The sequence below is a fragment of the Carcharhinus amblyrhynchos genome, unplaced genomic scaffold, assembly GCF_965287045.1.
Source record: "Carcharhinus amblyrhynchos unplaced genomic scaffold, sCarAmb.v2.hapA chromosome_1128, whole genome shotgun sequence".
NCBI lineage: Eukaryota > Metazoa > Chordata > Chondrichthyes > Carcharhiniformes > Carcharhinidae > Carcharhinus > Carcharhinus amblyrhynchos.
In genome coordinates this window covers 24,244-37,808 of record NW_027650868.1, presented here as the reverse complement: position 1 = coordinate 37,808, position 13,565 = coordinate 24,244, and the positions used below count along the sequence as shown (strand labels likewise).

General features: G+C 47.9%; 1 protein-coding gene across 1 annotated transcript in view; it reads left to right on the top strand.

Moving 5' to 3' along the window:
* Window positions 1-8,141: 8,141 nt before the first annotated feature.
* Window positions 8,142-13,565, top strand: part of LOC145340543 (dynactin subunit 1-like) — a gene marked incomplete at both ends in the record, with an annotated part of 29,129 nt that continues 23,705 nt past the window's right edge. The window contains 2 exons of the mRNA XM_080185016.1: window positions 8,142-8,310; window positions 8,931-8,999. Coding sequence (XP_080041142.1) covers window positions 8,142-8,310; window positions 8,931-8,999 — 238 coding nt within the window. The remainder of the gene's footprint in view (window positions 8,311-8,930; window positions 9,000-13,565) is intronic.

Sequence of the window (13,565 nt, the reverse complement as noted above, 5' to 3'; positions counted from 1 at the left end):
CTCCCCGCCCCCCCGTCACTCTCCCCGCCCCCCCGTCACTCTCCCCCGCCCCCCCCGTCACTCTCCCCGCCCCCCCGTCACTCTCCCCGCCCCCCCGTCACTCTCCCCGCCCCCCCGTCACTCTCCCCGCCCCCCCGTCACTCTCCCCGCCCCCCCGTCACTCTCCCCGCCCCCCGTCACTCTCCCCGCCCCCCCGTCACTCTCCCCCGTCCTCTCCCCCCCCCCCGTCACTCTCCCCGCCCCCCCGTCACTCTCCCCGCCCCCCGTCACTCTCCCCGCCCCCCCGTCACTCTCCCCGCCCCCCCGTCACTCTCCCCGCCCCCCCGTCACTCTCCCCGCCCCCCCGTCACTCTCCCCGCCCCCCCGTCACTCTCCCCGCCCCCCCGTCACTCTCCCCGCCCCCCGTCACTCTCCCCGCCCCCCCGTCACTCTCCCCGCCCCCCCGTCACTCTCCCCGCCCCCCCGTCACTCTCCCCGCCCCCCCGTCACTCTCCCGCCCCCCCGTCACTCTCCCCGCCCCCCCGTCACTCTCCCCGCCCCCCCGTCACTCTCCCCGCCCCCCCGTCACTCTCCCCGCCCCCCCGTCACTCTCCCCGCCCCCCCGTCACTCTCCCCGCCCCCCCGTCACTCTCCCCGCCCCCCCGTCACTCTCCCCCCCCCACCCCCGTCACTCTCCCTCCCCCACCCCCGTCACTCTCCCTCCCCCACCCCCGTCACTCTCCCTCCCCCACCCCCGTCACTCTCTCCCCCCCCACCCCCGTCACTGTCTCCCGCCCCCCCCCCCCCCCCCCCCCCCGCCCCTGTCCTATTCCCTCCCCCTCCCCCGCCCTCCTATAGTGAGAGTCACTATAGGAAATCAGTGTCTTTCCTATAAGAGGGTGACCAGAACTGTACACAATCTTCTCAGTGCATCCTCACCAATGCCTTGTCCAACTGTAAGATGATGTCCCAACTCCTATATTCACTGTCCTGACTGATGAAGGCCAGTGTGCTGAACACCTTCCCCACCCTGTCCAGCTGTGACACAGCTTGTTTAGTTTGGGGGCCTGATCTTTGTAGCCTCCCTTCATGTCCTGGAGAGACAGATGGAAATTGCTCCCTGCACCTCACTATAATCACCAAACAAACCTCAAGCTGCCTTGTGTTGCCCTGAAGCCCGTTTATTGCAAGTAAACAGGCCCATTTTTAATACCATGTTTGCTTTAGAGTCATAAAACCGCATTAAAATGCAGGCATCTCTGAAAGTGAAACTAAAACTCCAGGTTATACTTGAAGCTAAAAATAAACTTCAAGCAAAACCTTATGACCGACAAATCAAAATATTAATTGCCTAAATGATATCTGCTTCCTAATATTCCCCGTCCAGAAGAAAAGCTTCACAACTGTGAAGATTTCTTTCTAACGACTCAACATCCTCCACACACAATCAAAAATATCTAATATAATCGCTTATTACACCATACAAAACCAATCACTGGTTAGCAGGAATTCTCAGCGAAGAACGTTTTATTGAAGTCTGCAGTAATCATCCTTTTAGTTAACTGTCAGCAGAATCCCCCCAGTCTCATTTCACAAACACAAATGTTGCTAATTCTCACTTTGTGCATTAACATCTCATTTCTGCTCTGATCCAAATCTCTGTTAGTTGCTGCAAAGCTAATGTTCAGAAGCTTCATTTAAAGTGGTTCCTCCTCCTGTTTACTTTGCTGCCTGATCTCCCATGTTCCATTCTGAACTTTTCCATTTCTTCCTGTGCATTCCCAGTCGCGTTCTCCTGGATTCAACACCAGTGGGGTCAGCCCAGTCCTCAGCATAGCTGGAAAGCTGTCCAGTTGCCTTACCTTGTGTTTTAGCACTGGGAGGTAGCCTTCGGTCAGTGTCTCTGGGCACTGGCCTGGAAGCATCACTTTGCAGGTTCCATCTTCTGTTGATTCTCTCTGTTTTCTCAGGCGCTTTGGTTACTTTCCCATTGTCCCATTTCTTGCATCAGTAACATCACCTGGATTAACAACTAGGAATGCGTTTTTATGCACAGGAACAACTTTAGAATTATGACACTTAAAACCACTCAGCTGTTGGGGGAGGTGGTGGCACGGTGGTAATGTCACTGGACTGGTAATCCAGAGACCCAGGGACTGTTCTGGGGACCGAGGTTCAAATCCCACCTCAGCAGATGGTAAAATTCAACTCAATAAAAATCTGGAATGAAAAGTCTACTAATGAGCATGTGACCATTAATGGATCACTAATGTCCTTTAGGAAAGGAAATCTGCTCAAGCTTATCCACATGTGACTCCAGAGCCACAGCAGTGTGGTTACTGCCCCTCAAGGGATGGGCAATAAATGCTGACCCAGCCAAAGACGCCCATATCCCAGGATTGAAGTGAAAAATCCTCAAGTCCAAGAATCCCGGCCGCCCTCCCCGAGGCCCCCCCCGGCCGCCCTCCCCGAGGCCCCCCCTGGCCGCCCTCCCCACGATGAAGTTGTAACAGTTTGAGTCCTGTTTTTAAATTCTACCATCACGGAATGAGTGTGATTTACCATTGATTCCTTCTCCTGTTCAGGACACTTTTGACGGTATTTCATAGGAACATCTGGTGTTTTAAGCTCATCAACTTAGAACATAGAACATTACAGCGCAGGACAGACCCTTCGGCCCACGATGTTGCGCCGACCAGTTACAAAAACAATGACCCACTAGCCTATACCAATCCTTTTTCGTCCATAAACCTATCCAGAGATCTCGTAAACGCCCCCAAACTAGACGCATTTACAACTGCAGCAGGCAGGGCATTCCAATCCCTCACCACCCTCTGGGTAAAGAACCTACCCCTGACATCCGTCCTGTAGCTACCCCCCCTTAATTTAAAGCCATGCCCCCTCATGCTAGCTTTCTCCATCCGAGGCAAAAGGCTATCACTATCCACCCTATCTAAACCTCTAATCATCTTATATGTTTCAATAAGATCCCCTCTTAGCCGCCTTCTTTCCAACGAAAACAACCCTAAATCCCTCAGTCTCTCCTCATAGGACCTCCCCACCATACCAGGCAACATCCTAGTAAACCTCCTCTGCACCCTCTCCAACGCCTCCACATCCTTCTTGTAATGCGGGGACCAGAACTGCACACAGTACTCCAAGTGCGGCCGCACCAGAGTTGTGTACAGTTGCAACATGACGCTGCGACTCCTAAATTCAATCCCCCTACCAATAAACGCCAAGACACCGTACGCCTTCTTAACAACCTTATCTACTTGATTCCCAACTTTCAGGGATCTATGTACACATACACCTAGATCCCTCTGTTCATCCACACTATTCAAAGTCCTCCCGTTAGCCCTATACTCGACGCATCTGTTGCTCCTACCAAAGTGAATTACCTCACACTTCTCCGCATTAAACTCCATCCGCCACCTCTCGGCCCAGCTCTGCAACCTATCTAAGTCTCCCTGCAGACTATGACACCCTTCCTCACAATCTACCACACCTCCAACTTTGGTGTCATCAGCAAATTTACTAATCCACCCAACTATACCCTCATCCAGATCATTAATAAAAATTACAAACAACAGTGGCCCCAAAACAGATCCCTGAGGCACACCACTCGTAACTGAACTCCATGATGAATATTTACCATCAACCACCACCCTCTGTCTCCTATCTGATAGCCAATTCCTGATCCAACTTCCTAGATTACCCACAATCCCATACATCTGCATTTTCTGCAGAAGCCTACCATGGTGAACCTTTTCGAACGCCTTACTAAAATCCATATATACCACGTCAACTGCCTTGCCCCCATCCACCTCTTTGGCCACCTTCTCAAAAAACTCAATAAGATTAGTAAGGCACGACCTACCTGCTACAAAACCATGCTGACTATTTCTAATCAATTCATTACACTCCAAATAACTATAAATTCTATCCCTAATAATTTTTTCTGAAACCTTGCCCACAACAGAAGTAAGACTCACCGGTCTATAATTCCCGGCAAAGCCTCTGTTCCCCTTCTTAAACAATGGGACAACATTCGCTATCCTCCAATCCTCCGGGACTACACCAGAGACCAATGACGACCTGAAGATCAGAGCCAGAGGCTCTGCAATCACCTCTCTAGCCTCCCAGAGAATCCTAGGGTAGATCCCATCTGGACCAGGGGACTTATCTATTTTCAGCCCCTCAAGAATTTCCAGCACATCCCCCTTATCAACCGTAATACTGTCTATTTTACACCCCTGCAACCCAGTGTCCTCCTCAGCTATATTCATGTCCCCCTGCGTGAACACCGAAGAGAAATATTGGTTCAATACTTCTCCAATCTCCTCCGGTTCCACACACAACTTCCCCCTGCTGTCTGTAACTGGCCCTAATCTTGCCCTGACCAACCTTCTGTTCTTGACATACCTATAGAACGCCTTAGGATTCTCCTTAATCCTATCAGCCAAAGTCTTCTCATGTCCTCTTTTAGCCCTTCTCAACTCACTCTTCAACTCCCTCCTAGCCAATCTAAAGCTTTCTAGTGCACTATCTGAGCCCTCCAATCTCATCCGAACATAAGCCTCCTTTTTCTTTTTAACCATCGACTCAACTCTTTTAGTGCACCACGGTTCCCTAGATCTACCAAATCCTCCATGCCTGACAGGGACATACCTATCAAGGACTCGCAGTAGCTGCTCCTTGAAAAAACTCCACATTTCGGACGTTCCCAGTCCCTGTAATCTCCTAGTCCAATCTATGCTTCCTAATTCACTCCTAATAGCCTCATAATTGCCCTTACCCCAGCTAAAACTACTGACCCGAGGTTCATGCCTATCTCTTCCCATCACTAAGGTGAACGTAACCGAATTGTGGTCACTATCACCAAAATGCACACCAACTTCCAAGTCTAGCACCTGGTCTGGCTCATTTCCCAGCACCAAATCCAATATAGCCTCACCTCTAGTTGGCCTATCTACTATCTACTGAGTCAAAAAACCTTCCTGCATGCTTTGTACAAACACTGACCCCTCTAGCGAGCTAGAACTATAGCAATTCCAATCAATATTCGTAAAGTTAAAGTCCCCCATAACAATTACCCTATTACTTTCACTCCTAACCAGGATCGTCTCCGCAATCCTTTCCTCAACCTCTGTAGAACTTTTAGGAGGTCTATAAAAGACTCCCAACAGGGTGACCTCTCCTATTTCTAATCTCCGCCCATACTACCTCAACTGACAAGTCCTCATCAAACTTCCATCAAACTTCCTCATCAAACTTGTAACTGAAGATCTGTTGTTTGCTTCTAAAAGTTTATCTTAATGTTTAAAGTTTATTTATTAGCGTCACAAGTAGGCATACATTAACACTGCCATGAAGTAACTGAAAATCCCCTGATCACCACACTCTGGCGCCTGTTTGGGTACACTGAGGGAGAATTTAGCATGGTCCAATGCACCCTAACCAGCACATCTTTCAGACTGTGGGAGGAAGTCGGAGCACCCGGAGGAAACCCACACAGACATGGGGAGAATGTGCAGATTCCACATAGATGGAGCCCCAAGCGGGAATCGAACCTGGATCCCTGGGGCTGAAAGGCAGCAGTGCTAATCTGTGCCACTGTGTCGCCCTTATCGATTTCTGGTTGCTAAATATATAAAGATATAATTACGACAAGAAATCCCTGCACCTGTACTCAAACCTCTCACAATGAAGTCCAACATACTATTTGCCTTCTCTACCGCCTGCTGTACCTGCATGCTTACCTTCAGTGACTGGTTCACAAGGACACCCAGATCCCTCTGCACACTCCCCTCCCCCAATTTACAGCCATTCAGTAATCTGTCTGCCTATTTTTGTTACCAAAGTGGATAACCTCACATTTACTCACATCATACTGTATCTGCCATGCAGATCCCACACACACAGCCTGTCCAAATCACACTGAAACATCTCTGCATCCTCCTCACAGCTCACCCTCCCACCCAACTCTGTATCATCTGCAAATTTGAGCTTAATCACCAACTGAACCTCAAGCTGCCTTCATTGCTTCTGTGTCCTATTTGTTGCTAGGCAACAGCACAGTTTTTATGCTCTGTTTGCTTTTGGGTCATAAAATCTCATTAAAATGCAGGCATTTGTTTAAAAATGAAACTAACACTCCAGTTTCATTAAAACTGCAGAAATATAAATTATGAATAAATTTAAAGCTTAAACTTCAAGTGATAGCTTATGCCCAACAAACACCCACACGGGTATAAATTAGCTAAAATTTTATTTATTTCACAATATTATCATCAAATCAGCTGCTTTCCTTAGTTGAAGGGTCAGTCATGAGGGGACATTGGTTCGAGGTGAGGGACAGGAGGTTTAGGGGGGATTTGAGGAGAAACCTTTTTTCCCCAGTGAGTAGTGAGGGTCTGGAATGCGCTGCCTGGGAGGGTGCTGGAGGTTGGATGCCTCACATCCTTTAAAAAGTATCTAGATGAAGACTTGGCACATCATAAGAACTAGGAGCAGGAATAGACCATCTGGCCCCTCGAGCCTGCTCCGCCATTCAATAAGACCATGGCTGATCTTTTCATGGACTCAGCCCCACTTACCCACCCACTCACCATAACCCTTAATTCCTTCACTGTTCAAAAATGTATCTATCCTTGCCTTAAAAACATTCAATGAGGGAGCCTCAACTGCTTCACTGGGCAGGGAATTCCACAGATTCACAACCCTTTGTGTGAAGAAGTTCGTCCTCAACTCAGTCCTAAATCTGCTCCCCCTTATTTTGAGGCTATCCCCCCAGTTCTAGTTTCACCCACCAGTGGAAACAACTTCCCTGCTTCTATCTTATCGATTTCCATCATAATCTTACATGTTTCTATAAGATTTCCCCTCATTCTTCTGAATTCCAATGAGTATATCCCCAGTCTACTCAGTCTCTCCTCATAATCCAACCCTCTCAACTCCAGAATCAACCTAGTGAATCTCCTCTGCACCCCCTCCAGTGCCAGTATATCCTTTCTCAAGTAAGGAGACCAAAACTGTACACAGTAACTCCAGGTGTGGCCTCACCAGCACCTTATACAGCTGCAACATAACCTCGCTGTTTTTAAACTCCATCCCTCTTGCAATGAAGGATAAAATTCCATTTACCTTCTTCATTACCTGCTGTATCTGCAAACCAACTCCTTGTGATTCCTGCACAAGGACACCCAGGTCCCTCTGCACAGCAGCTTGCTGCAATCTTTTACCATTTAAATAATAGTCCATTTTGTTGTTATTCCTACCAAAATGGATGACCTCACATTTACCAACATTGTACTCCATCTGCCAGACCCTCACCCACTCACTGAGACTATCTATATCCCTTTGCAGACTTTGTGTCCTCTGCACACTTTGCTCTTCCACTCAGCCACCCATAAGATTCAGACCTTTCGGCCAAGTGTTGGCAGGTGGGATTAGGTGGGCGTTCAGTGTTTCTAATGTGTCCGTGCAGACCCGATGGGCCAAAGGGCCTCTCCTGCACTGTCTGACTTGATAATTGTGTGAAATTTGTCTACAATAGACTTGAACCCTTCATCCAAGTTGTTGATATAGATTGTAAATAGTTGAGACTGATCGCTGTGGCACTCCACTTGGTACAGTTTTCCAAGGTGAAAATAACCCATTGACCCCGACACTCTGTTTTCTGTTAATGAACCACGCGTTTATCTACATGAATATAGCACCCCCAGCACTGAGTTCTTATCTTTGATGTGGCACCTTATTAAATGCCTTTTGGAAATCCAAATATGCTACATCTATTTGTTCTGTTTTATCGACCCTGCTGATCACACGCTGAAAGATTCTAATAAATTAGATAAACACAATTTCCCTTTCACAAAGCCATGGTGAAGTCTACCTGGATATATGATATTGTTCGGAATATCCTGCAAAGACCTCGTTACTGCCGATTCCTGTCTTTTCCCATAACTGCTTCAAGGCTAATTAGCCAAGAGTTTCCTGTTTTCTGACTCCCTCCTTTCTTGAATAGAGGTATTAGATTTGTGGTTTTCCAATGCACTGGACCTCTCCAGAAAGGAGGGGATTGTGAAAGAATGTTGCTTTGAGAGCAGGAGAGAGTTATCTGTTAACTTGTGAACCTTGTTGACTGAACACTTGTTCTGCAGGTCTCTGGGACAGTGCAGTGTGGATGTATACAAGAAAATTGGAGGACTTTACCCTGAGATGAGTGTCCATGAAAGATCACTCGATTTCCTCATTGAACTCTTGCACAAAGACCAATTAGACGAGACGGTGAATGTGGAGCCTCTGACCAAGGCCATTAAATACTATCAGGTACCAGAGCATTGGACTGAGTACACACTGGAGCCAGAGACACACACATCCTTGTTTCAAGTCAGCGGGTGACCCCTGGCCATTGAGCCGGGAGTCAGTGTCAGTGAGTTATCTCTGGTTATTGAGCTGGCAGCATTGATGGAGAAAGGAATGGAGCTAATGTTTTGGGTCAGTGGCCTTCCAGCAGCCTAGTTTGCCCATGGTTATTGTTGTGGGTTATCGCTGACTGTTGGGGAATAGACGAGCAATTGAAACTAAAGCGAACTCACCGAGAGTAATCAGTGAGAATACAGCTCAAAAATGCAGTAATGACCCGCTGGCTGTCACCAGGATGACCTGCTGGCTGTAAGAAGGGGGCAGGGTGGACGGTTGGGGGCGGGAGGGCAGCGACCGGGGTGGGGGTGCACGGCGATGGGGGCAGGGACTCTGTCCTGAGGTGGGGAGTGAGGCTGGCGTTTGCCATTGGCATCATGTCCAGTGCTTGGGTTTTTGCCCAGGTTGAGGTTTACTGTTGATTTTGATACTGTGGTCACTGACTCTGTCTCCTTCACGATAATTTGGAGTTGATGTGGTTTTGTGAGGAATGTTTATTTTGAACCAATTCTCTGGTGTCTCCTCAGCATCTGTACAGCATTCACCTGTCGGAACAAAGTGAGGATTGCACTGTACAACTGGCCGACCACATCAAGGTAAGAGTGGGAGCCAGTCTCTCAAACTCCGATAGGCTGCATCTAGCACAGCAATCTCAGTACTCCAAACCCACTTTAATTACCACTGACATTAGATATGGATAGGAGCAGGAGTAGGCCATTCTGCCCCTCTCCGCCAGTTTGATTCCTGCACAAGGTTAATACCCCCTCAGCATTCACCGTCCCCGGATCCATCAGTATCAGTAAGATCACCTCTCATTTTTCTAAACTCCAATACACCCAACTTGTTGAACCTTTCCTCATTGGACAATCCCCTTCATCCCAGGACTCAGTGAATCTTCTGTGAATTCCTTCCGATGTAAGTGGATCTGTTTTTCGGTAAGGGAAGGGAAACGGTGCAGAGTGTTGAGTCTGCAGCTTTAGTAATGCCTCATACAGCTGACAACATGACTTTCTTACTTTAATACTCCATCCTCACTGCAATAAATAGCAACATCCCATTGATGTACCAGGGCACCCAGATCCCTCTATAGCTCAGAGTCCTACAATCTCTCTGTTTCAAAAATATTCTTATTCTTCCTGTCAGTGAACAAGTTCATATTTTCCCACGTTATAATCTATCTGCCAATTTCTGTCCACTCACTGAATCGTGATATATTTATTTAGCATCTTCCTCTCAATTTCCTTTCCAACCCAGCTTTGGATCATCTGTAATTTTGGCTGGAACCATCAGTCCCTTCGTCCAAGACACTGATATCGATTACAAAGAGTTTGAGGTTCTAGCACTGATCTCTGTGACACTCCACTTATCACACTTTATTAACATGAAAATGACCCATTTCTCCCACTGCTGTTACTTAACTGAGTGTCCAGCCGCTCCGTCTGAGACACACATCTGGCTGCTCTGAGCGTCCAGCCGCTCCGTCTGAGACACACATCTGGCTGCTCTGAGCGTCCAGCCGCTCCGTCTGAGACACACATCTGGCTGCTCTGAGCGTCCAGCCGCTCCGTCTGAGACACACATCTGGCTGCTCTGAGCGTCCAGCCGCTCCGTCTGAGACACACATCTGGCTGCTCTGAGCGTCCAGCCGCTCCGTCTGAGACACACATCTGGCTGCTCTGAGCGTCCAGCCGCTCCGTCTGAGACACACATCTGGCTGCTCTGAGCGTCCAGCCGCTCCGTCTGAGACACACATCTGGCTGCTCTGAGCGTCCAGCCGCTCCGACTGAGACACACATCTGGCTGCTCTGAGCGTCCAGCCGCTCCGACTGAGACACACATCTGGCTGCTCTGAGCGTGTAGCCGTGCCAGTATATTGCTTTTCTGAGTGGAGGCCTGTGACTAGCAGTGTTCACAGTAAGAAGTCTCACCACACCAGGTTAAAGTCCAACAGGGTTATTTGGTAGCACGAGCTTTCGGAGCACTTCTTCATCAGGTGAGTGGGATTTCAGTTCATAAACAAGGCATATAAAGACACAAACTCAATTGACAGAATAATGGTTGTTACAATAACGGATGAATGAACATTGCTTGACATTCCCTTCCTGTTGGCGAACACTTCAGTGGACACCGGCATTTGGCCTCTGATCTTCAGGTAAGCGTTCTCCAAGGCGGCCTTCACGACACACGACAGCGCAGAGTCGCTGAGCAGAGACTGATAGCCAAGTTCCGTACACATGAGGACAGTCTCAACAGGGATCTTGGGTTCATGTCGCACTATCTGTAACCCCCATGACTTTCCTGGACTTGCAAAATCTCACTAACTGTCCTGTCTGGAGACAATACACATCTCTTTAACCTGTGCTAAATCCTCTCTCCACTCACATTGTCTGTACGTTTAAGACTTGATTAGCTGTAAAGACGCGCATTCCAACCATTATTCTGTAAATTGAGTTTGTGTCTTTATATGCCTTGTTTGTGAACAGAAATCCCACTCATCTGATGAAGGGGGAGCGCTCCAAAAGCTAGCGGTTTGTGCTACCAAATAAACCTGTTGGACTTTTAACCTGGTGTTGTGAGACTTCTTACTGTGTTTACTCCAGTCCAACGCCAGTGTCTCCACATCCCTGCAGTGTTCCACAGGGATCAGTTCTGGGACCTTTGCTGTTTGTAATATATATAAATGATTTGGAGGAAAATGTAACTGGTTTGATTAGTAAGTTCGCAGATGACACAAAAATTAGTGGAGTTGCGGTATAATGAAGAGAATTGTCAGAGGATACAGCAGGATATAGATCAGTTGGAGACTTGGGCAGAGAGATGGCAGATGGAGTTTAATCTGGACAAATGTGAGGTGATGTATTTTGGAAGGTCTAATACAGATCGGAAATATACAGTAAATGGCAGAACCCTTAAGAGTTATTGATAGACAGAGGGATCTGGGTGTACAGGTACACAGGTCACTGAAAGTGGCAATGCAGGTGGAGAAGGTAGTCAAGAAGGCACACGGCATGCTTGCCTTCATCGGCCGGGGCACTGAGTTTAAAAATTGGCAAGTCATGTTGCAGCTTTATAGAACCTTAGTGAGGCTGCACTTGGAATACAGTGTTCAATTCTGGTCACCACACTACCAGAAGGATGTGGAGGCCTTGGAAAGGATACAGAAAAGATTTACCAGGATGTTGCCTGGTATGGAGGGCATTAGCTATGAGGAGAGGCTGGAGAAACTTGGTTTGTTCTCACTGGAACGATGGAGGTTGAGGGGAGACCTGATAGAAGTCGACAAGATTACGAGAGGCATGGACAGAGTGGATAGTCAGAAGCTTTTTCCCAGGGTGGAAGAGTCAATTACTGGGGGGCACAGGTTTAAGGTGCGAGGGGCAAGGTTTAAAGGAAATGTATGAGGCAGATTTTTTACACAGAGTAGTGGGGGCCTGGAACTCGGGGAAGGTAGTGGAAACGGATACGGTAGTGACTTTTAAGGGGCATTCAAAGTGTGGCCTAACTAAGGTTCTATAAAGCTGCAACATGACTTGTCAATTTTTAAACTCAGTGCCCCGGCCGATGAAGGCAAGCATGCCGTATGCCTTCTTGACTACCTTCTCCACCTGCGTTGCCACTTTCAGTGATCTGTGTACCTGTACACCCAGATCCCTCTGCCTATCAATACTCTTAAGGGTTCTGCCATTTACTGTATATTTCCTATCTGTATTAGACCTTCCAAAATACATGACCTCACATTTGTCCAGATTAAACTCCATCTGCCATCTCTCCACCCAAGTCTCCAACTGATCTATATCCTGCTGTATCCTCTGATGGTCCTCATTGCTATCCACAAATCCACCAACCTTTGTGTCATCCTCTATCTTACTAATCAATCCAGTTAACATTTTCCTCCAAACCATTTATATATATATATTACAAACAGCAAAGGTCCCAGCACTGATCCCTGAGGAACACCACTTGTCACAGCCCTCCATTCAGAAACACACCCTTCCACTGCTACCCTCTGTCTCTGTGACCAAGCCAGTTTTGTATCCACCTTACCAACTCACCTCTAATCCCGATCGACTTCACCTTCTGCATTAGTCTGTCGTGAGGGTCCTTGTCAAAGGCCTTACTGAAATCCTTGTCGACAACATCCACTGCCCTACCCTCATCAATCATCTTCATCACTTCCTCAAAAACTCAATCAAGTTTGTGAGACACGACCTCCCCTTCACAAAACCATGTTGTCTCTCACTAATACGTCCACTTATTTCCAAGTGGGTATAAATCCTGTCTTGAAGAATCCTCTCCAATAATTTCCCTATCACTGATGTAAGGCTCACCAGCCTGTAATTACCTGGATTATTCTTGCTACCCTTCTTAAACAAAGGAATAACATTGGCTATTGTCCAATCCTCTGGGACCTCCCCTGTAAGAAATCTCTCAACACCAGGTTTAAGTCCAACAGGTTTATTTGGTAGCAAACACCACCAGCTTTTGGAGCGCTGGCCCTTCGTCAGGTGAGTGGGAGTTCTATTCACAAACAGGGCAAATAAAGACACAATCTCAATTTACAAAATAATGGTTGGAATGTGTGTTAGGTAAGTCTGTTCCCTTCCTGTTGGCGAACACTTCAGTGGTCACGGGCATTTGGCCTCTGATCTTCAGGTAAATGTTCTCCAAGGCGGCCTTCACGATACACAACAGCGCAGAGTCGCTGAGCAGAGACTGATAGCCAAGTTCCGCACACATGAGGACGGCCTCAACCAGGATCTCGGGTTCATGTCGCACTATCTGTAACCCCCATGACTTGCCTGGACTTGCAACATCTCACTAACTGACCTGTCTGGAAAGAATACACATCTCTTTAACCTGTGCTTAACCCTCTCTCCACTCACATTGTCTCTACCTTTAGAACATAGAACATTACAGCGCAGAACAGGCCCTTCGGCCCACGATGTTGCGCCGACCAGTTAAAAAGCAATGACCCTCTAACCCAAACCAATCCCTTTCCATCCATAAACCTATCCACGGATCTCTTAAACGCCCCCAAACTAGGCGCATTTACAACTGCAGCAGGCAGGGCATTCCAATCCCTCACCACCCTCTGGGTAAAGAACCTACCCCTGACATCCGTCCTATAACTACCCCCCCTTAATTTAAAGCCATGCCCCCTC